Source organism: Phoca vitulina, unplaced genomic scaffold, assembly GCF_004348235.1.
Source record: "Phoca vitulina isolate PV1807 unplaced genomic scaffold, GSC_HSeal_1.0 scaffold13, whole genome shotgun sequence".
Taxonomy (NCBI): domain Eukaryota; kingdom Metazoa; phylum Chordata; class Mammalia; order Carnivora; family Phocidae; genus Phoca; species Phoca vitulina.
This window is the reverse complement of record NW_022589716.1, coordinates 6,768,188-6,789,651: the sequence shown is the minus strand read 5'-3', so window position 1 is coordinate 6,789,651 and position 21,464 is coordinate 6,768,188. Positions and strand designations below refer to the sequence as shown.

The 21,464-nt window shown below is 44.5% G+C and overlaps 1 protein-coding gene across 1 annotated transcript; it reads right to left on the bottom strand.

Annotated features, from left to right (window-relative positions):
• Window positions 1-3,350: 3,350 nt before the first annotated feature.
• FBXW12 (F-box and WD repeat domain containing 12) lies at window positions 3,351-21,137 on the bottom strand. Its single transcript, XM_032412137.1, has 10 exons — window positions 21,048-21,137; window positions 20,419-20,456; window positions 20,057-20,214; window positions 19,287-19,405; window positions 13,819-14,028; window positions 13,092-13,250; window positions 11,710-11,920; window positions 11,070-11,248; window positions 10,863-10,996; window positions 3,351-3,450 (listed from the first exon to the last, which is right to left on the bottom strand). The coding sequence occupies exons 1-10, from the start codon at window positions 21,135-21,137 to the stop codon at window positions 3,351-3,353; spliced, it is 1,398 nt and encodes a 465-aa protein (XP_032268028.1).
• Window positions 21,138-21,464: the final 327 nt, after the last annotated feature.

The window sequence follows — 21,464 nt, the reverse complement described above, 5'->3', positions numbered from 1 at the left end:
ATTGGGCAGCATCTCTGTTTAGCAAGTAAAGGGGAGCTCCAGAGGGCTACAGAAAAGGAAAAGTTTTTAAAGATAGGGAGTGGGGGAAAAGGGGATTATTAGCAAAGAACCCATTGTTTTAGGCAAAGTTGCACTCCTAAGGGGAACAGCAGGGGTCGAGCAGCAAATCTATTGCTGACCAGGAAAGTCCCATGTAGACTGGTGACATTTTGGGGGGGTGGGGCTGAAACTGCAGCTACGTTAAGGCCCCAAGTCCGCCAACCAAGACCTAATACCTAACCTAAGGGACACCACGTATGGTTTCCTTTTTCACAGTTCCAACCCCCTGGTGTCAGGAGCTGGTCCAGTTGGCTCCAGTGCTTGTAGCAGGGCGAAGTACACGGGTGCTAGAAAGGATGCCTCGCTCTCTCTGGTAAAGTCTTTACTCAATAGAACGTGTTAGTCAAATCTATAGACCACTTGAATGTATCCATTCAAGCAATGATATCTGGTAGAGGTGTTCTAATTAGAGGAATCGCCCTGTTTAATTCTCTGTAGCTATAATAAGCCCCCACCTAGTAGCGGTGGCTTTTAACACAGGCCAGCCCAGGGCACCGAAAGAAGAGGTGGGGCGGGGGGAGTCAGCTAGGCTAGGCCAGCACCCTCTGGGTTACAGGTAGGGGAAGATTAACTCTTCCCAGCAGCTGGTGCCTGCCCACGGAGCTTCCTGTGGCTGAGACAGAAACAAAACCTGGCCTGGATTAGCGAGCATAGGTCAGCAGTGGACTGCCAGCACCCTGTAGGGATGTTTACAAAAAAGAGGGGCTAAAATGCCACTAGGTGTATTATTTCTGTGGCTTCTTGAATTCTTTTCACCACAACCCCAAATTAGAGTGGTTCCTTTATTAAACTTTGGTCAAATTACCTTAATGTGGGTGACCTCTGCCTAGTCTTGGGACCTTGACTGATGTCAACTCCACCTCCAAGGAGAGTATGGTTATGGTTAGGAATTCTCTGGAGGGAATGGTTTCTCTGTTTTTATTCCACCCATACCTGAAGCTGAGAGAGGCAGCTCTCCCCATCATCCTTCTCCAATGGGTAGACTTCCCTTCAGTTTACCTACAAGGAAAGGACTGTTACTTTTCTGAGGGTCCCGGACCTTGCAGATCTGTGAACTGACCTCCACTTTGGCAGGGGCCCTGTGTTCCATTGTGGAGTCCTTTAAAATCCTATGAATAAGGCATGCAGCATTTCTTGATTTTTCTGGATTTACCCTTTTTCTTCATTCCCAGCTTAGAAGGTTTCTCTTCAATTCCGGCCCCCTTCACCATAGATTTTAAGGTTTTCTTTTGCATTTGCAGTTTTGAACAATGTTTGGTGCCGTGTGTAGAAAGTTTTCTCTGCCTATCTTGACCACCTTTTCCTGGAAAATGAAAGCCCAACAGCAATTCAGTTTTGTCTCTAAGTTATTCACAAATCACAGGCACGGTGGGATCCTATTTACTCCTGTTTCCTCTGACAAATTACATTCCTTGTGCCCATGCACATATAGTCCACAGATTTTTGCCTCTATCTCATCTTCCACCTCTGTGTCCTCTGCCACATATTCCCTTTATAACAGATTCTAATAAAGAAAACAGCCTCACGGGCTTTCCTTAGTCACGATGGCTACATTTTTTTAACGGAGGTAAAATTGGCATAGGACATGATACTCATTACAGGTGTATGCTAGGGCTACTTTTAACTCACTTTTCTAAATGCCAATGAAAAGAATCTTTAGAAAAAACACAGATCTATAAAATACAGGTCTTTTTTTCTCCTTTGTTAAACAAAATATTTGGGTTAGAGCCTGCAGCTGTGTGACTTGACACTTCCTGACTTTCCACCCCGTGTTAGTATGTATTCCTCCTCGCGGACTTTGATTTGGACCTAAGCCAAACATGTGGCTGTCCCAGAACTGCCAGGTGCTGTGTACAATGCATTTCCTGTCAGCTTCTCCACCCAGTCTTGTCCATCTCCAGCCACCCTCCATTGACTTCCTTTCCTTTATCCTCCTGGTCACAGCTTCAAGTTTATTTTGAGGAAGAGGGAATGGTGGGCACTTTAACAGCCCAGAAACCCACACTGCTCCTTGGAGAAATCCCCCATTGAGATTACATTCTCATGAGAGTACTGTGTCCCCCTCTCACGTCCTCTTTCTTCCAGTCCTCCCCTCCTCTCACAGCCAGGACAGCACACCCGTGGGGCTCAGGCTTGATGTATTAGTACTCTCTCCCCGAACTCCGGATCCTGAACCAGTGATAAACTTAGGGGGCAGTTCTTTATCATGTCCACTACAGTGGCCGTGAAATTATGCAAATTGAAATTTCCATGTGATTTAGCTTTTGCTGTATGTCCTATTTCCTAGTCCTCTTGGGCATTTTTTTATTACCATCTATATCCTGAGTCACTTCTAGCCGCCGTTAAATATTAACATCTATGTTTTTATAACACATTTAGGTTTTGCTTACATTTTAGAGAACACTGACTGATACAGATGACCTTCACTTTTACAATTTTTTTTTAAAGTAGGCTCCACGCCCAACATAGGGCTCAAACTCACAACCCTGGGCGCCTGGGTGGCTCAGTTGGTTAAGCGACTGCCTTCGGCTCGGGTCATGATCCTGGAGTCCCGGGATCGAGTCCCACATCGGGCTCCCTGCTCGGCAGGGAGTCTGCTTCTCCCTCTGACCCTCCCCCCTCTCATGTGCTCTCTCTCTCAAATAAATAAATAAAATCTTAAAAAAAATAAATAAATAAAAATAAAAACAAACTCACAACCCTGAGATCAAGAGTTGCATGGTCGGGTGCCTGGGTGGCTCAGTCAAACAGATCTTCGGCTCAGATCGTGATCCCAGAATCCTGGGATCGAGCCCCACATTGGGCTCCCTGCTCAGTGGGGAGTCTGTTTCTCCCTCTCCCTTTGCTGCTCTCTCTGTGCACTCACTTGCTCTGTCAAATAAATAAAATCTTAAAAAAAAAAGTTGCATGCCCTACCGACTGAGCTAGGTGCCCCCTTTAAACCAGCCTCAGTCTGAAGTTATGCTTTCCCCCGATATAGGCTCCCTTTGAATTGATCTGCGACCAGTTATATTTTACTCCCTTCATATTCTATACTCTCCCTGCTGGCAAGGACAAAGGCTATGTTGCTCTGCCTTCTGTCTGCATAGTGCCGGATCTGTACTGTCTGTTACAGTGTCTGATTTACTATAGGTAGTTAAATCATGGCTTCTTTCCTAATATCACTAAAACAATCATTCTGGGTTTGCGAACAGAATTCTCTTTACTACATTGAGGGAGATGATGCAAGGCTAATTCCATTAGTTTCCACATTACATATGCAAAGAATACATCACCAGAATGCTGGATTCACGAATTCTGGACACCACACATACTATGCTCATATCATCACATATTGCTTTGGAGACGTAGCTGCCAACAGAAAAAACAAGATCATCAGTGGACAAATGGCAAAGTAATTATATCCATTGTTGATAAGACTAAATTTGAACCTGACAAAGATATGAATATTCTTCCCAAATCAATTGGTCCTTTGATCATGGAAGTTATTCCTAGATTTGGTTTTGACTGCACAGATCTGACAGTTATGCTGATTATTAATTGCAAGAGTAGCAATCCCAACCTGCTCTGAGATAGCACCTGCCGGAATTCTCAAGATAACCTAGCAAATCAGAGATACTATTTAATAATGATGAGAGAGAATATTTTTTAAAGATTTTTTTTATTCATTAGAGAGAGTGCTAGCAAGAGCACGAGCAGGGGGAGGGGCAGAGGGAGAAGCAGACTCCCTGCTGAGCAGGGTGCCCGTTGCAGGACTCGATCCCAGGACCCCAAGATCATGACCTGAGCTGCAGGCAGATGCTTTTTTTTTTTTTTTTTTTTAAATATTTATTTATTTATTTATTAGAGAGCGAGTGAGAGAGAAACAGCATGAGAGGGAAGAGGGTCAGAGGGAGAAGCAGGCTCCCCGCTGAGCCGGGAGCCCGATGTGGGACTCGATCCCAGGACCCTGGGATCATGACCTGAGCTGAAGGCAGTCACTTAACCAACTGAGCCACCCAGGCGCCCTGCAGGCAGATGCTTAACCGACTGAGCCACCCAGGTGCCCTGAGAGAGAATATTTTCATTTTCTTTTTTTCTTTCCTTCCTTCCTTTCTTTCTCTCTCTCTCTTTCTTTCTTTTTTCTTTCTTTCTTTCTTTTTTAAAGATTTCACTTATTTATTTGACAGAGAGAGACACAGCGAGAGAGGGAACACAAGCAGGGGGAGTGGGAGAGGGAGAAGCAGGCTTCCCGCGGAGCAGGGAGCCTGATGCGGGCCTCGATCCCAGGACCCCAGGACCATGACCTGAGCCGAAGGCAGACGCCTAATGACTGAGCCACCCAGGTGCCCCGAATATTTTCATTTTAAAATAGAATTCTGTTCCCTTTGATTATACCTGCCCTCTTCCAGGAGAACACCTAAGAGGCCATGCCTCCCTCCCCATGGGGGTGATGTAGAGATTGTGGGGCATGGCCCTGTCAGCCATCTCATCCTGTATTAATGAGGTGATACTCCTACTCCTCTTCTCCAGGAGTCCAGAAACTGTGGAGGTAGAGTTCTGTTGACCATCCCTGCCTTGCACTAACCCAAGCAAAGGTGGTAGCTTTACCCCTCCCCTGCAAAGACCGAGGTAGAGCCCTGTTGACCATTTCCTCCCCTGCACTAAGGTGAGTAGAGGAAAACAATGTCACAAACATTAATCAAGAGAGAACAGGAGTAGCTAAATTTAATAACAGGTAAAGTAGACCTCAGAGCAAAGAAAATATTCAAGGACAAGGAGGGTTATTACACAAATATAAGAGGGCCAACTAATGAAGAAGATGTAATAATACTAAATGTATATGTACCAAATAACAGAGCTGCAAAATACATAAAAACTGATAGAATTTAAAGGAAAAAGATTGATCCACATTTATAGTCAGAAAATTTAATAATCTTCTTTCATAATTGATAGAACCACTAGATCAAATGGGGCGCCTGGGTGGCTCAGTCGTTAAGCGTCTGCCTTCGGCTCAGGTCATGATCCCAGGGTCCTGGGATCGAGCCCCGCATCAGGCTCCCTGCTCAGCGGGAACCTGCTTTTCTCTCTCCCTCTCCCACTCCCCCTGCTTGTGTTCCCTCTCGCACTGTGTCTCTCTGTCAAATAAATAAATAAAATCTTAAAAAAAAAAAAAAAAAACCACTAGATCAAAAATCAGAAAGGGTATGGAGGAACTGAAACAGATAATCAACAAGGTGATGCCGTTGTCAATTACGGAACATTCCACCCAACAAGAGCAGAGTACACATTCTTTTCAGGCACACATCAAACATTCACCAACATACACTGTACCCTGGGTCATAAAGCAAAGTTTGACAGACATAGAAGAAAAAACATATGGAGTATGCTCTCTATAACTGATTCAACCTAGAAATCAAAAAGATAGCAATAAAATATCCAAACACTTGAAAAATAAACATACTTTTGAATAAGCCATGGGTCTTTACTCCTGAAACTAGTATTATATGTTGACTAATTGGAATTTAAATAAGAACTGGAAAATAAATAGTAAATCCATGGGTCAAGGGGAAAAGGGAATTTAAAAAGTATATAGAGCTGAGTGAAAATGAAAATCCAATCAGTTGAAATTTGAAAGTTGCAGCCAAAGCAGTGCTTGGTGAGGAATTTGGAGCATCAAATGCTAATATTTAAAAAGAGAGGTCTTGGGACGCCTCAGTGACCAACTCTTGGTTTCGGCTCTGGTTGTGATCTCAGGCCTGTGTAGGGCTCCACACTCAGTGGGGAGTCTGCTTGAGATTCTCTCCCTCTTTTTCTCCCTCTGCCCCTCCCATGGCTCACTCATGCACTCTCTCTCAAATAAATCTAAAAAAAAAAAAAAAAAAAAAGTCTCAAAGCAATAATCTAAGTTTCTACCTCAAAAATTAGAGAACAAAATTAACCAAAGCAAGAAGGAAGAAAATAAAAGAGCAGAGATGAAACTGAGAAAAAAAAAGACAAAACAAAACAAAAGCTCTTTGAAAAGATAAAATTGATAAACTTCCAAAAGACTGACAAAGAGAGGCAAAGGGGTGGCTCAGTCGGTTGAGCATCTGCCTTTGGCTCAGGTCTTGATCCCAGGGTCCTGGGATCAAGTCCTGAGTTGGGCTCCCTGCTTGGCAGGAAGTACACGTGTGCACACGCTCTCTCTCTCTCTCTCTCTCACACACACATGCACCCATGCACTCACGCTCTCTCTCAAATAAATAGAATCTTTTAAAAAAAAATTCTTAAAAAAAAATTAAGAATTCATAGTTATGGGGCACCTGGGTGGCTTAGTCAGTTAGGCAACTGCCTTCAGCTCAGGTCATGATCCCAGGGTCCTGGGATCCAGCCCCGCATCAGGCTCCCTGCTCAGCGGGGAGTCTGCTTCTCCCTCTCCCTCTAACCCTCCCCCTGCTCATGCACACGCTCTCTCACTCTCTAATCAAAATCTTAAAAAAAAAAAAATCACTGTAATTTGTCTTATTAACAATCTAAAAAGGAAAAATCACATGCTCTAGTAATTGATGCAGGAAAAGCATTGGCAAAATTAAACATCTGTTGATGATAAAAACCCTCAGCAAACCAGGACTAGAACAGAACTTCCTCAACCTAATAAAGGGCAGCTATAAGAACATACAGTGAAAATCATAATGGTGAAAGACGCAACACTTTCTATAAAAGGCAAGGATATCTGCTCTCCACTCCAATGTTGTTATTGAAGGTTATTATTTTTTTTTTTTTAAAGTGAACTCTACACTCAACATGGGGCTTGAACTCATGATCCTAAGAACCTCATGCTCTACCAACTGAGCCAGCCAGGCACCCCTTGTTATTGAAAGTTATATCTAATGCAATAAGTCAAGAACAAGGAATAAAAGACATATGTATTGGAAAGCAAGGGAAAAAAAACTGTCTCTGTTGATAGATGACATGATTGTATACATGGAAAATCACAAAATATCTATAGATTAATAAGAGCTATTTGAATAATAGTTTAGCAAGGTTGCAGAATATAAAATTAATATTTCAAAAGTCAATCATAGTTCTACATACTATTAGTGAAAAATTGAAAACTGAAGACATTACTGTTATAGTAGCACTCAAACCACTAAATACTTAGTCTTACAAAATATTTGCAAATTCTGTATCCTGAAAACTACAAAAACACTTGATAAAATAAGGAAGACTTAAATAAATTGGGAGACATAAGGTTCATGGATTGGAAGACTCAGTTGTAAAGATGCCATTTCCCCCCCAAATTTGTAGATCCAATAGAATTCCAGTATAAACTCCAGCAGAATTTTTTGTGTGTCTGAGTAGGATTCTAATTTTTGTATTTATTTAATCTCTACACCCAACGTGGGGCTCAAACTCACGACCCCAGGATCAAGAATTGCACGCTCTTCTGACTCAGCCAGCCAGGAGACCCAAATTCTATTTTTTTAATTCCCTTAAGTAATCTCTAAGACCAACGTGGGACTCAACCTCACTACCCCAAAATCAAGAGTCATATGCTCCACAGACTGAGCCAGCCAGGTGCCACCCCCCAGCAGAATTTTTGTAGACATTTACAAACTCATTCTAAAATATATGTAGAGGGGCGCCTGGGTGGCTCAGTCGGTTAAGCGTTTGCCTTTCGCTCAGGTCATGATCCGAGGGTCCTGGGATTGAGCCCTGCATTGGGCTCCCTGCTCGGCAGGGAACCTGCTTCTACCTCTCCCTCTGCCTGCCATTCTGCCTACTTGTGATCTCTACCTCTCCATCAAATAATAACAAATAAAATCTTAAAAATATATATATATGTAGAAAAAACCCCACAAAACAAAACAAAACAAAAAAATGTAGAAAACAAGGGAACCAGAATAGGCAAAGTAATTTTGCGAAAGAACAAAGTTGAGGACTCATATCATCAGATTTAAAAATTTCTATGAAGTTACATTTTCAAAGTAGTGTGTTATTAGAGAAAGGATAGACACATAGGTCCTTGGAACAAAAGAATCTTGAAATTAACATATATATATATATATATATATATACATATATATATAGCTAATTTTTGGCAAAGATGTAAAGGCAATTCAATGGAGAAAGAATGGGATTCCCCCCAACAAATGGTGCTGATTGATTAAATACCTGTATGTAAAAAAAAAAAAAAAAAAAGAAAGAAACCTTGATCTATATCTTACCCTATATAAAATTTAATTCAAAATGGATAAGAGACTTAAATGTAAAATCTCAAACTATACAATTTTGACAAAAACAAAGGGGAAAACCTTAGTGACCTTGGGATAGGCAAAGATTTCTTAGATACAACATCCAGAGCCCAATCATTTTAGAAGAAAAATTGGAGAGTCATCGAAATTAAGAACACCTAGGGTGCCTGGGTGCCTCAGTCATTAAGTGTCTGCCTTCGGCTCAGGTCATGATCCCAGGGTCCTGGGATCGAGTCCCACATCGGGCTCCCTGCTCTGCGGGAAGCCTGCTTCTCCCTCTCCCGCTCCCCCTGCTTGTGTTCCCTCTCTCGCTGTCTCTCTGTCCAATAAATAAATAAAATCTTTAAAAAAAAAATTAAGAACACCTGCTCTATGAAAGACACTGTTAGAGTAGAAAGACAAACTACAAAGTGGGAGAAAATATTTGCAAATCCTTATCTGATAAAAAATTTATATTCCAAATATATAAAGAACTATCAAAACTCGATATTAATAAACAACCCAACTAAATACTGTACAAAAGATTTGAACCAATGTTTCACCAAAGAAGATATCTGGATGGCAAAAAAGCAAATGAAAAGCTGCTTGACATCATTAGGGAAATACACAATACAACTATAATGAGAGCACACTATACACCTATTGGACTGTAAAATAAATAAAACAAAACTGAAACAATACCAAGTGGGAATGCGAAGACGTACAGCCCCCTAGGAAAGAGTTTTGCAGTTTCTTATAAAGTGAAACATACCGTATGATCCGACAGTTCCACTCTTAGGTAAATAAGAAAACATGTTCATCCCAAGCTAGAAACAACGTAAGTGACCCTCAGCTGGTGAAGTGATGAACTGTGGTCCATCTGTACAATGGGACACTAACCACTCAACAACAAAAGGGAGTCAATTCCTGATACACCCAGCAAGGGTGAATCTCAAAAACACCACGTTCACTGAAAGAAGCGAGACACAAAGGAATATATACTATGTAATCCTACTTACATAGAAGTTTAGAAAATTTAACTAATTAATAGGGACAGAAAGCAGATCAGTGGTTGCCTGATGCTGGGGATGGAAGAAGGGACAGCCTACAATGGAGCCTAAGAAAACTTTGGGGATGATGGAAATATTCTGCGGTTTGACTGTACTTCTGATTAAAAGACCTTACGTTTTTGTCAAAACTCAAACTGTGTTGGACAACTGGATTCTATTTGGGGAAGACATAAAATTTCTTTGCATTGTTAAAAAAAATTAGATGGATAAAAGACATAATGCTACACAGTATGGAACATGTGATATGAAGGGGAGGTATTTAAAATTATTGAGAGGAGCTTGCGGGGGCTCAGCCGGTCGAGTGTCCCGACTCTCGATTTCAGCTCAGGTCGTGATCTCATGGTCAAGATGGAGCTCCCTGCCTGGCTCCCCGCTCAGTGGGGAGTCTACTTCTCTCTCTCTCTCTCTTCTGCCCCCCCACTCGTTCTCTCTCTAAAATAAATTTTTAAATTTTTTTTAAAATTATTGAAAGGAGAAAAGCATTTCTGACTCAGAGTAGGCTAAGATTAATTAGCTATGATAAAGAGAAAAAAAATCTGTTAAGCATAATTATATATCAATTATACATGATTAAATTTTTTTTTGCCTCAAAAACACTGGAAAAATTTATCTGAACATAGAGATTTAAATTACAGCTGCACAATACTCCATGATGTGGATATGCCATAGTAAGTTAAACAGTCTCTCATGTTTGGGCAGTTAGTTTCCAGCATTTGGCAATCACAACTCATGTTGCAATAAACAACCAATGGATTTCTACTCCGTGGAGGTTTACTGTCAAAGTAAACTCCTGCTAGTGGTACTGGCAGTTGGAAGAATACATGTTATCTGTGCTTTGTTAGATATTGCCAAAAATAAACATAAGGACAAGCAACAATGTATATAAAAGACAAGACCTCTATGTATGGTATGTAAAATCTCAAGAAAAACAATTTAGATGAAGGCAATCTACAAGAAAACTAAAATGGAGATAAAAACAGCTGGCTAAAGAAGCACCCCAGGGGCGCCTGGGTGGCTCGGTCGGTTAAGCGTCTGCCTTCGGCTCAGGTCGTGACCCAGGGTCCTGGGATCCCACATCGGGCTCCCTGCTCAGCAGGAAGCCTGCTTCTCCCTCTGCCTTTGCCCCCTGCTCGTGCTCGCTCTTTCTCTCTCTCTCAGATAAATAAATAAAATCTTAAAAAAAAAAAAACAACAACCCAAACGACTAACGAACTCAAAAAAGTATAAACCTTGCAAGTAAAGACAGGATATTGAGGATATAAATGTTGCATATTCTGCTGTAGGCAAACAAATGGGAGCCCTTTTGGAAAGCCTTTTGGGAAATGTACTGCAAGGGTTGTGAACACATTCCAAGAACTAGCAATTCTCTTTCTGGACATAAGTTTATTTAAATACATCCTCAAAAACTCTTTTAAAAAACCTCTCTTATTATCCCTTCATTTTTTTATATCAGAAGTTGAAATCTTTAAGGCAAGGTAAGTCACAAGGCGGGGCTTACCAGCTCGGTGCTGGGTCGCTCCCTAGGTGCTCCAGGTGACAGCAGCTCCTGAGGTATGGATAACGGCCTTCCTCTTCCCACATGTACAGGTGCAGAGAGTCATCCATGGATGTGGTGAGGACGTGCACAGAATCCTTCAAAGGATACCCGGGATGAGCGGCCCGGAGTCAGAGCCACGAGCGGTGGGCAGAGGAGGCTCATACCTACCACCCATAAGTTGCCGATGGTCCTCTGGTGGTCCTCAAATCGTTGCAGCAGGTGGCCACTGATGGTGAAGAGGAATAGGGACGGCCCACTCTCAAAGACAATCATATTTCCGTCTCCGACTCCCATCCAAATAGGACTCTCCATATGAAGCGGCAACAGGAAAGTTGCAATCTGATGGGCTGTTTTCATGCAAAACATACACACACGGGCAGGCAAGCTGGGGCTCCTTCAGTCTGCACACTAGCTTTACGCGGAATGAAAAAACCCACTCGCTCTTTTCAGGGGACCTCGGTCTGGTGAGGAAAACGAAGGGCAGGCCAGTGACAAACACATGTCACTGACCACGGTGATGGGTGCCCGGACCCAGGAACAGGGGGCGGTGGACGGTAACAGCTCAGGCATGGAGGAGGCATTGGGATCCAGGCCCTAAAGCAGGATGGGAATCTAAACAGACCTGCCCGAGAGCGGGGTGGAGCACAGCAGAGGTCAGAGCACGGGCATGAGAGGCAGGCAGGCCCGGGGTAAAGAAATCCCCTCCAGCTAAAGAAGTCCCTTGCCCCCTTTCCACAGAGTTATGGCTCCCAAAGAATGCACGCACCAAAGGGACTAGAAACCGTGTCTCTGATGGGGCACAGCCTACCTTGGATGTCTGTTCTGTCCGCCGTCCTCTCAGCCATTAGCTCAAAGGTGGTAAATCCTGTCTTTTTGAAAGAGCCTCTTCGGTACATCACTGTTATCCTGCTTGTCCTCCTTGGGGCCCAGCAGGCTCTGCAGCAGGATGAAAATGGGATGGAGAGCGACAGAGGGCTTTTGCCTTCTGACGGTTTCAGTAAGCTCTCTGTGAGAAACACCTGGGGAGAGATTAGTGCACATGTAGTCAGGTGAAGGGAGAAGTTACAGCACGTCAGGACAGGAGCGACTCCAGAAAAGCCTCCTTAAAAGTCCTTGTTTTGTGGGGGCACCTGGCTGGCTCGGTCAGTAGAGCGTGTGACTCTTGATCTCAGGGTCGTGAGTTCAAGCCCTACATTGGGCATGGAGCCTACTTTAAAAAAAAAAAAAAAAAACTCTTGTTTTGTGGCCAAAGCTTTACTCTGAATCTTAGGGAGCATTAAGTAGTCCCTGCTTGTCATCTGACATCCAAGGACCGTCTTCCTCTCCTGTCTGTCACGGTCATGCAGAGAGCAAAGTCCCCGAAGCTGCTCTTCTGGCATGCCCAGGAGTTACAAAACCATCTGGCCACATTGGAGCCCAGATCAAGCTGCCATTGGTTGGATAAATTTTTCCCTGCTTGGGGAACTCGTCTAGGGCGGTTCGGCTTTCGCTGCCTCTTCTCAGTTCCTTGCTCTCTGGTGCGCGGTCCACACGAGCCACGTGGTAAAAATGGCAGACTCAACAGCCACAGACTTTCTCAGAGGAACATTCAGAGGCTGATACGTTCTTAGTTACTTCTGGACTTCTTTGTCCCTTCCAGCCAAGGTGGATAAAAGTAAAGCAAGGAAAGCTAAAACGAACAAGGTTACCAAAGATCCTCCTTTCTTGAGACCTCTCTCACCTTCCTCTAGCTCTTTGGCTGATTCAGGCTTCATGAGCAAATTTTCATTAACAAATTTTTTTTTCTTGCAACTTGACACTATCACTTCAAAGAACCTTTTTTTTTTTTTTAAAGATATTTATTTGTCAGAGAGAGGGGGGACATGCGAGCACAAGCAGGGGGCAGTGGCAGGCAGAGGGGGAAGCAGGCTCCCTGCTGAGCAGGGTGCCCGATGCAGGACTCGATCCCAGGACCCCAGGATCATGACCTGAGCTGAAGGCAGATGCTCAACTGACTGAGCCACCCAGGAATCCCAGAACATTTTTTTCTTGGCTACAAAAATGGATTCTACATGCAATATGGCCTTTGAGAGGAGGGAGCACTATGTGTGGTCCTCCCTGAGTTCTGCAGGTTCTCCAACACTTCCTAAACCCCACCTTCCTAATGCTTGACCCTCTGCTCCCAAAGTTAAAGCACAGAGTGACACGTACCACTGGCAAGATATTCTGATGTGTCCCAGATGCAAAGATCCATTTCTTGTCGGGAGAGCAGTGTAGGAGGTCAACACTATATTTAAATGCACTGACTTTAGAGACACCCCTTAGCTCAGGCACTGTCAGTGTGTAGATGTCACCTTCAGAGTTGCCTACCTGAAACCAAACACCACCACCACGTCAATGGAAGGAGACAGGAAGTCCTAGAGCACACAGAAAGGATTGTCAGCTGCAAAACATACTGTGGTTTCTTCGATCCCATAACGGAGATGAAAAGCTGCCTCAGCGTTGTGAGAATGATCCCAAGGAATAAAACTTTCTAAGCCCCAAAGCACTCTTCTCCAGAATAGTTACTCATAGCACATCAACACTGTTCTTTTCTCAATGTCTTCCCAAACCCACAGCTCGCTCGCCCTAATCCCTGTCCGAGGTCAAGTACTATACAATACACACTTGAAAGAAGAGACATAGATAGGAAATCATTCAGGGAGGCTTTTTTTTTCTTCTTTTCTGGAAGAATGACTAGGGAAACGTACTTGTGGTAGATCAAGGGCCAAGATGGTAGTGAGGTTTGTTTGGCCAACATTCGTGGATATGTTTGGACTCTCAGGGTATGTGGTAGGGATGACTCCAAGAAGACAGACCGTGATGTGACAGTCATGGGGCTGTCAAGGCAGCAGGCATTTTGTTTTGTGGGCCCTCTCTAGGTGCAGGGCTCACTTACCATCAGGAAAGGGCCATCATTTGTGAGACAGATTTCCAAGGAAAAACAGGCCCGAGGCATGGTGCAAGTAGCCAGGGCATCCTCGTCCTGACAATTCCACACTTTGACAGTTCCCTCCAAATCCGCAGTGAATGCAAGACGCATCTGAGGGAGGGTTGCCAGACGCGTGATACTAGACTGCTGGACTGGGCTGGACCAGATCATAGTGCCCTAGGAAATGAGAGGAACACTGTCGGTGTGCAAGGAACTCTTCACACCTACTGGGCTTTCTTCCGGCCAGTGTTTTTTTGGAAGCCTCCTCCAAATCAGATCCGTTTCTCGCTTCTGGGAAAAGAATAAGAAAATTCTAAACATCTCGATTATTGGAGGGGTAGTGAACACAGAAAAGAAACAACGCAGTATATTCAAAGACAAGATCTCACTATGTGATGAGCATAAAGAATGATCACGCTTCTGGGCTCAAGTCAGTTCTGCCTCTAACAGTGTTACATTCAGCAAGTTACTTACCGTTGTGGCTTCTTACAGGGCTGTCATAATACATTTCACAGCACATGAAACATTCTTAGAATTCTGCCTAGGGACGCCTGGGTGGTGTAGCCAGTTAGGCATCTAACTGGGTTTTGGCTCAGGTCATGAGCTCAGGATTGTGAGATTGAGTCCCCCGTCGGGCTCCATGCTCAGTACAGAGTCTGCTTGGATTTCTGTCTCCTTCTCCCTTCCCTCCAAAATAAATAACTAAATCTGAGGGGCGCCTGGGTGGCTCAGTTGGTTAAGCGACTGCCTTCGGCTCAGGTCATGATCCTGGAGTCCCGGGATCGAGTCTCGCATCGGGCTCCCTGCTCAGCAAGGAGTCTGCTTCTCCCTCTGACCCTCCGCCCTCTCATGTGCTCTCTCTCAAATAAATAAATAAAATCTTTAAAAAAAAAATAAATAAATCTTAAAAAGAGAAAAAAAAAAAAAGAATTCTGCCTTGTCCACAGTAGGAATTCAAAGAATATTAACTCTCATAATTGTTATTCCATCATCAATTTTCTACATTGCAAATAAGACAGAAGAACGTTTCCCTTCTAGATTTTCTTTAGCCTTTAAAAAATTGTGAAGTATATCAAAGAGAAAAGAACACAAAATAAATGTAAAATTTTAGTTATTATAAATTGATAATAACTACTTCTAAGTCCACTTGTAGCACTTGCTCTATTAACTTCTGCACACTCCCCAAATGTAATCACCATGTTGATTTGTAACACTCAGGCTGCCTGTGCAGTGTTATCTATTGCTGTGCAATAAATCATCCCAAAATTGGGTGGCTTAAAATCAAAACCACAATGAGATATCACCTCACACCGGTCAGAATGGCTAAAATAAAAAATGTAATGACCAACAAGTGTCTGAAAGGGTGCAGAGTAAAAGGAACACTTGTGCCCTGTTGGTGAGAATGCAAACTGGGGCAGCTGCTGTGGAAAACAGTATGAAAAAATTAAAAAATTAAAAACAGAACTACCACATGGTCCAGCAAGTCCCCTACTGGGTATTTAGCTGAAAAAAAGGAAAACACTAATTTGAAAAGATATATGGATCCTTATGTTCATTGCAGCATTATTTACAATAGCCAAGATACGGAAGCAACCCAAGGGTCCATCGATAGATGAATGGATAAAGAAGATCGGTGTGTGTGTGGGTGTGTCCTCACCCACACACACATCCACACCCACACAATGGAATACTACTTGGCCATGAAAAAGAATGAAATCTTGCCATTTGCAACAACATGGATGGATCTAGAGGGTATAATGCTAAGTGAAATAGTCAGAGAAAGACAAATACCATATGATTTCACTCATATGTGGAATTTAAGAAACAAAACAAACAGAAAAGAGATAAACCAAAAAACAAACTCTTAACTATAGAGAACAGTTACCAGAAGGTGGGGGTGGGCGATGGGGGAAACAGGTGATGGGGATTAAGGAGTGCACGTGTCATGATCAGCACCAGGTGCTGTACAGAATTGCTGAATCACTATATTGTACACCTGAAGCTAATATAATGTTGTATGTTAACTACACTGGACTTTTTCTTTAAATAAGCAAAATAAATAAAAATAAACCCTCTCCAGGGGCACCTGGGTGGCTCAGATTGTCAGGCATCTGCCTTCAGCTCAGGTCATGATCCCAGGGTCCTGGGATCGAGCCCCGCATCGGGCTCCCTGCTCGGCGGGAAGCCTGCTTCTCCCTCTCCCACTCCCCCGCTTGCGTTCCTGCTCTCACTATTTCTCTGTCAAATAAATAAATAAAATCTTCAAAAAAAAAAAATAAAAATAAACCCTCTCCATAAAAACTGGGTGGTTAAAGCAGAAGTTTTTGTTATCTCAGTTTCTGTTAGAAATTCAGGTACAGCTTGGCTAGGTGGTTTGTGGCTCAGGGTCTCTTATGAGGTTGAAGTTGGCTTCATGAGGATGAGGCCAAGATGGCTGACTCATAAGGCTGGCAAGTTGGTGCTGGCTACCGGCAGCCCTCAGTACTTCACCACACAGACCTTCCCTGTAGGGCTTCTTAAGGGTCCTCATAACACTGTGGCTGGCTTTCTAGGAGCCAGTGACTCAAGAGAGAGGAAGTGTCTTTTATGACATATCTTTGTAAGTTACACACCATCATTTCCACAATGTCCAGTTGGTGACAATGTCCAGTGGACTACCCAGGATCATGAATATGGGACAAGGAATACCGAGGCCATCTTCCAGACTGGCTGACACACTCCACCCTGCAGTCCCTAATAACTCACCTCCCTCCCACATGCAAAATACACTCACCATCTCCCATGCTCCCAAATGTCTCACCATTACAGCATCATCTCAAAATCTAGGATCTCATCATTTAATGAGATGAGGCTCTTTAGATTCAGCTCATCTTGATGTGAAAACCTCAGAGCTAAATATACAAGTTGTCTGACCCCTATCCCCAAAATAGAAGGCTAGGATAGGATAGAAGGCACAGATAAGGATAACATTATAGACACTCTCATCCAAAAAAAAAGGAAAATGGCGGTAGAAGAGTGGGAGTCAGTGCTACACAGAAAATTTGAGCTCCAACAGAGAACATGCTGGTAGTATGTTGATCAGGATTTAAGGCCTGGGAAAGATTCTTCAGGACTCGTGGCTCCACTCACTGGCTCTGGGTTCTGCCTTCTGAGTTATCCTGCCCTGTCCATATACGGTGGCCCAATTCCGTAGCTGAGTAGTTTCACAGGCTGCTTCTTCCCTGTAAAAGTTCAGGATTCAAAGTCCTCTTTTCCTGTTGTGATATTTCAACCCCTTAACATTCAAGCTGGCAGCATTTCTGCCAATATGATTCCCTGAAAAAACTTTGTGGGTCTCCCAAGAAACTTATTGGAGTTGCTGTCATTAGACAAGAGCCGCACCCACAAGTCTTTGAGATAAATCCCCTGACACCCTGGGCTGCTGCTGGGGCTGGTGAGGACAAGGCTTTAAACTTTGAGGTCCATTGCTTGACCTCAGTTCTGAGGCATCCCCTTAGATCTTTCTGTGGTCTAATAAAGAATTTTGCAGTCACCCTTTGGCTTCACCTTTATAATATGGTTTATTGACACTGCCCTGGATTGATCTTGCTTGGAGTCTACATCTTAAATTTTAGCATCATTTGCCCTCTCAAAGGCTGCAAATTTTCAGAACCAGCAATCCTTGGCTCTCTTTTCTCTGACAGTCATTGTATCCTCCCCCTCTTCTCTTGTTTTACTACAAACAGCAAGCAGCAGTCAGCACTCAGCATTCCGCCTAGAATTCTCCTTAGTAAGAACACTCCATTCCTTGGACATGTTCGCTAGTTTTCACATTACCCGGAGTGACAATGTTGTTAAAAATTTCTGCAGCTCTGTAACAAGAACACTGTTTCCTCCAGTGTCCAATATCTTTGTTTACATTTCCCTTTAAGTCTTCACTGGCAGCCTCACGGCAGGCCACTAGGTTTTTGCTAGGTCTCCTCAAAGTCCCAAACTCTCCTGAGTTTTTCTAGCTTCTTCCCACTGCCTGGTTCCAAAGCTGCTTCCACATCTTAAATTTTAAGAAAAGTTGTACTAAAAACTGTTATTTATTGCTGCCTAACAAATGCCATAGCAACTCAAAGCCATAAACACTTATCTCACACAGCTTCTGCCGGTCCAAAATTCAGGAGGCGATTCCTTGAGTGGCTCTGGTTTCGGGTTCCTCACTAGGCTGCAGCATGTTGACTGGGGACACAATAATCTGAAGGACCGAAGGTTAGCTTCCAAGGTGGTTCACTCACATGACTGCAAAGATGGTGTTGGCTGTTGGCAGAAGGCCTGAGATCTTTGCCAAGTAGATCATCCACTGAGCTGCTTGGATGTCCTCAGGGACATGGTGACTGGTTTCCCCTAGAGCAAATTATCCAAGAGAGTATCTTTCTGATTTTCTCAGCTTTAGTGAAATGTAATTGACATTTAACACTGTACAACTTTAGGGGCGCCTGGGTGGCTCAGTGGGTTAAGTGTCTGCCTTCAGCTCATGTCATGATCCCAGGACCCTGGGATCGAGCCCTGCATTGGGCTCCTTGCTCAGCGGGGAGCCTGCTTCTCCCTCTCCCTCTGTTCCTCCCCCTGCTTGTGCTCTCTTCTGTCAAATAAAATCTTTTTTAAAAAGCATCGTATAACTTTAGGAGTCCCTTCTAGACTTTTATTTTATCATTCTCCTGCCAACTCATATATTCATAAAGGGTTTTCTTCAGAAGACCCTGTGTGAAAAAGTGTCATTATATACTTTTCACAGGGAGAAATACAATAACTTGGGACCCACTTTGGGGTCTTCCAATTTCCTATCTAGTGATTCTTGCACTACATATACTGGTCCTGATGTAGAAGCCCTTTGTCCGCCTTGGAAGTGATCAGAGTTAGAGACCACTTCCTGAAAAAGTCAATGTAACAAATGCCAACAGTTGACGGAGAGGCGGTAGAATAGGTCGTGAAGATCCACAACACCCAAAGTTTATTTCACAGCCATTCCACGTTACCAATAGAAAATAAGTCCTTGTACAAATTTATATATAGAAATACACGTTAGGGATGCCTGGGTGGTTCAGTTGGTTAAGCGACTGCCTTCGGCCCAGGTCATGATCCTGGAGTCCCGGGATCGAGTCCTGCATCGGGCACCCTGCTCAGTGGGGAGTCTGCTTCTCCCCCTGCCTGCGTGCCTCTCCCTCTGCTTGTGTGCGCACACACTCTCTGACAAATAAAACCTTAAAAAAAAAACCACACATTAAAAAGTGAATTTTCTGTGTGTCTACAGTCTAAATGGAAAGGTCACAGATTACCAATTGGAAGACTTGATTCGAAACTCCATTTCTGTCATCACTTCCAAGTAGCATTTCCCCCCAGCACTTACCTGTGTGGAACAGGATGGACAGAGCGAGGCTTTATTTGTGCTCCTCACTGGCCAGACTCACCTCCTGCACGTCCCAGGCATAAAGCATGTGCTTTGACGACACCGTACAAACGACTGACTTCTCCTGTCCACCCATTCGGTGGCCATGTCCTGACAGATAAGCCATAGGTCCTAAGATTCCTAGAAGGAAACAGACAATACTGGGCCACCAGATAATTGAGGGATGATCCAATCAAATAAAGAGGACTCTGGAAAGATAACTAAGTTTTCCTGCACCTCTCAGGAGGGTTTGGGAAACAATTATGGAGAAGAGAAGAAGCTGGCTCCAGAGTCATCCAAACATGGGTTCCCATTGCAGATTGGCCATTTGGGAGACACTGGCCGACTTGTTTTTCCTCCTTTGTTTCAGTTTCCATACATAAATACATACATACATAATCCCCATCCATAAAATGGGGATAAAGAGGTCTCCATCAGAGAACTGTTCTGAGTTTTAAAAGAGGTACTAGGAATAGAGTGAACGGTAGAAGCTCTGTTAAGTTTCCCTTTTGTTTAACATTTTTATTCTAGGAGGGACAGGAAGCCTTTGGAGAAAGGGAGTCACAGGGCCTGATTTTAGCTCATGAAAAGATCACTCTGGTCTCTCCATGCACCACAGACCGTGGGGGACAAGAGAAGACACAGGGAGACCATGACCGCTACCACAGCAACCCAGTCCCACTAAGCTTTCATTTTCTTTCTCTTCACTGAATGAAGACACAGGGGGAGAAAAAAAAAAAGTTTCCTAAATCTCATTTGTCATGTTCCTCTAGGGGACCCCTATCCCCGTACCAAGGTTCCCACTTGCTTCTTTGAAGATAAAGTCCTCTGGCTTCACCGACGCCATCCGGTACTCCAGCCTTGTTTGTTTGAGGAAGAACTGCTTCCAGCTCTGTGAGCCCGGGCACAGGGAGAAGTTGCAGAAGCTCCATTTCCTCAGACACAGGTTTCTGGAAACAGAGTCATCAGCCCCCCAGGCTGCCCCTGGTCAGTTCTCCTCAGTAGCACTGGTCTCATGAACCCTTTCCTCACCGTAAGCCTCACTTGTGCCTCTCCCAACGCAGCCCCACACAGGCCGCCTTGGTACACACTCGGATGTCCTCTTCCTCCCATGAGAAACACCTGCCTTCCCACCTTACCCTTCCCTTGCTCACCTCCACAGCTGATCATCCTCTGCAACCCTATTCCAGCACTGAGGGGGAGAAAGGAAGAGGTAAGCAGGCAGTCAGTACCCAGACGTTGGCTCCTCCTCTGCTCTCCTTTGTTCTGGGAGCAAGGCCCTCATGGGTTAAGCAGCCACCATCCGGGCTCTCAAAGCCCTCCCAGTCTAGGGAGACCCGGACACAGTAACGTCAGAGGCCCATCGCCACTAGGACAGGCATTCAGGAATTCTTGCGGGAGAAACGTGGGTTTCCTGGGGCTTGAAACGGGAGTCACAAGGACCATGTAGTCAGCACAGAGTCCTTTTCGCTTAACAAAACGTGAGGGTCTCAGAGCGAGGGATGTTAACTCCCCAATACCCAGGGCAGCACTCTGCTATTCCGTGAATCGGTGCTCAACCTGGTCAAGAGAGGCAGCTGCAATCCAGGGACCTGGGCCTATGGGAGCTGAAGGAATGGGCCTGAGCAGGGTAAATGTAAGCAGCGAGGGAGGCTGTGTGGGTCTAAGGCTGGGGTCGCCAAGATTCCAATGCGGAGGCGCTGCAGTGAAGGGGGTCTGTGCGAGGACTTGTGGAGGGGAGTGGGGCGGGTCCGACAGAGAGCGGCCTGTGGAGGGCATTTACCCTGTTCACTTGGGAAGCCTGGAGCAAGCTGAATGCGTCCAGGAAGGAGAAGATTTTCAACAGCGGCACATCAGGCGCGAGGAACTCCATCTTGCACGGGCTGCACCTCCATCCGGGCTCCTCTCCCGTTGCTCTGAATTTAAAGGCTTGGCCCACGTCTGCAGCACTCGGGGCGATTTCCACCCATTGCTCATCCGGCTCCAATAGAAACAGGCCGCAGGTGTGCACGCTTCGGCCTCCCCCCCGGGGCCAGATCCCCGCAGCTGAGGGCGTCCCTCCCAGTGCTTGCTCGTTAGTGTTCATTGTTTAAACGTGTTCCACAAGACCTTCTTTGGTGCTGGGAACTGAAAGTGCAGGATCTGGGGCCGCTCTAGGAGCTGATGAACTTGTCAAAACTCTAGGAAATTTCGACTCACA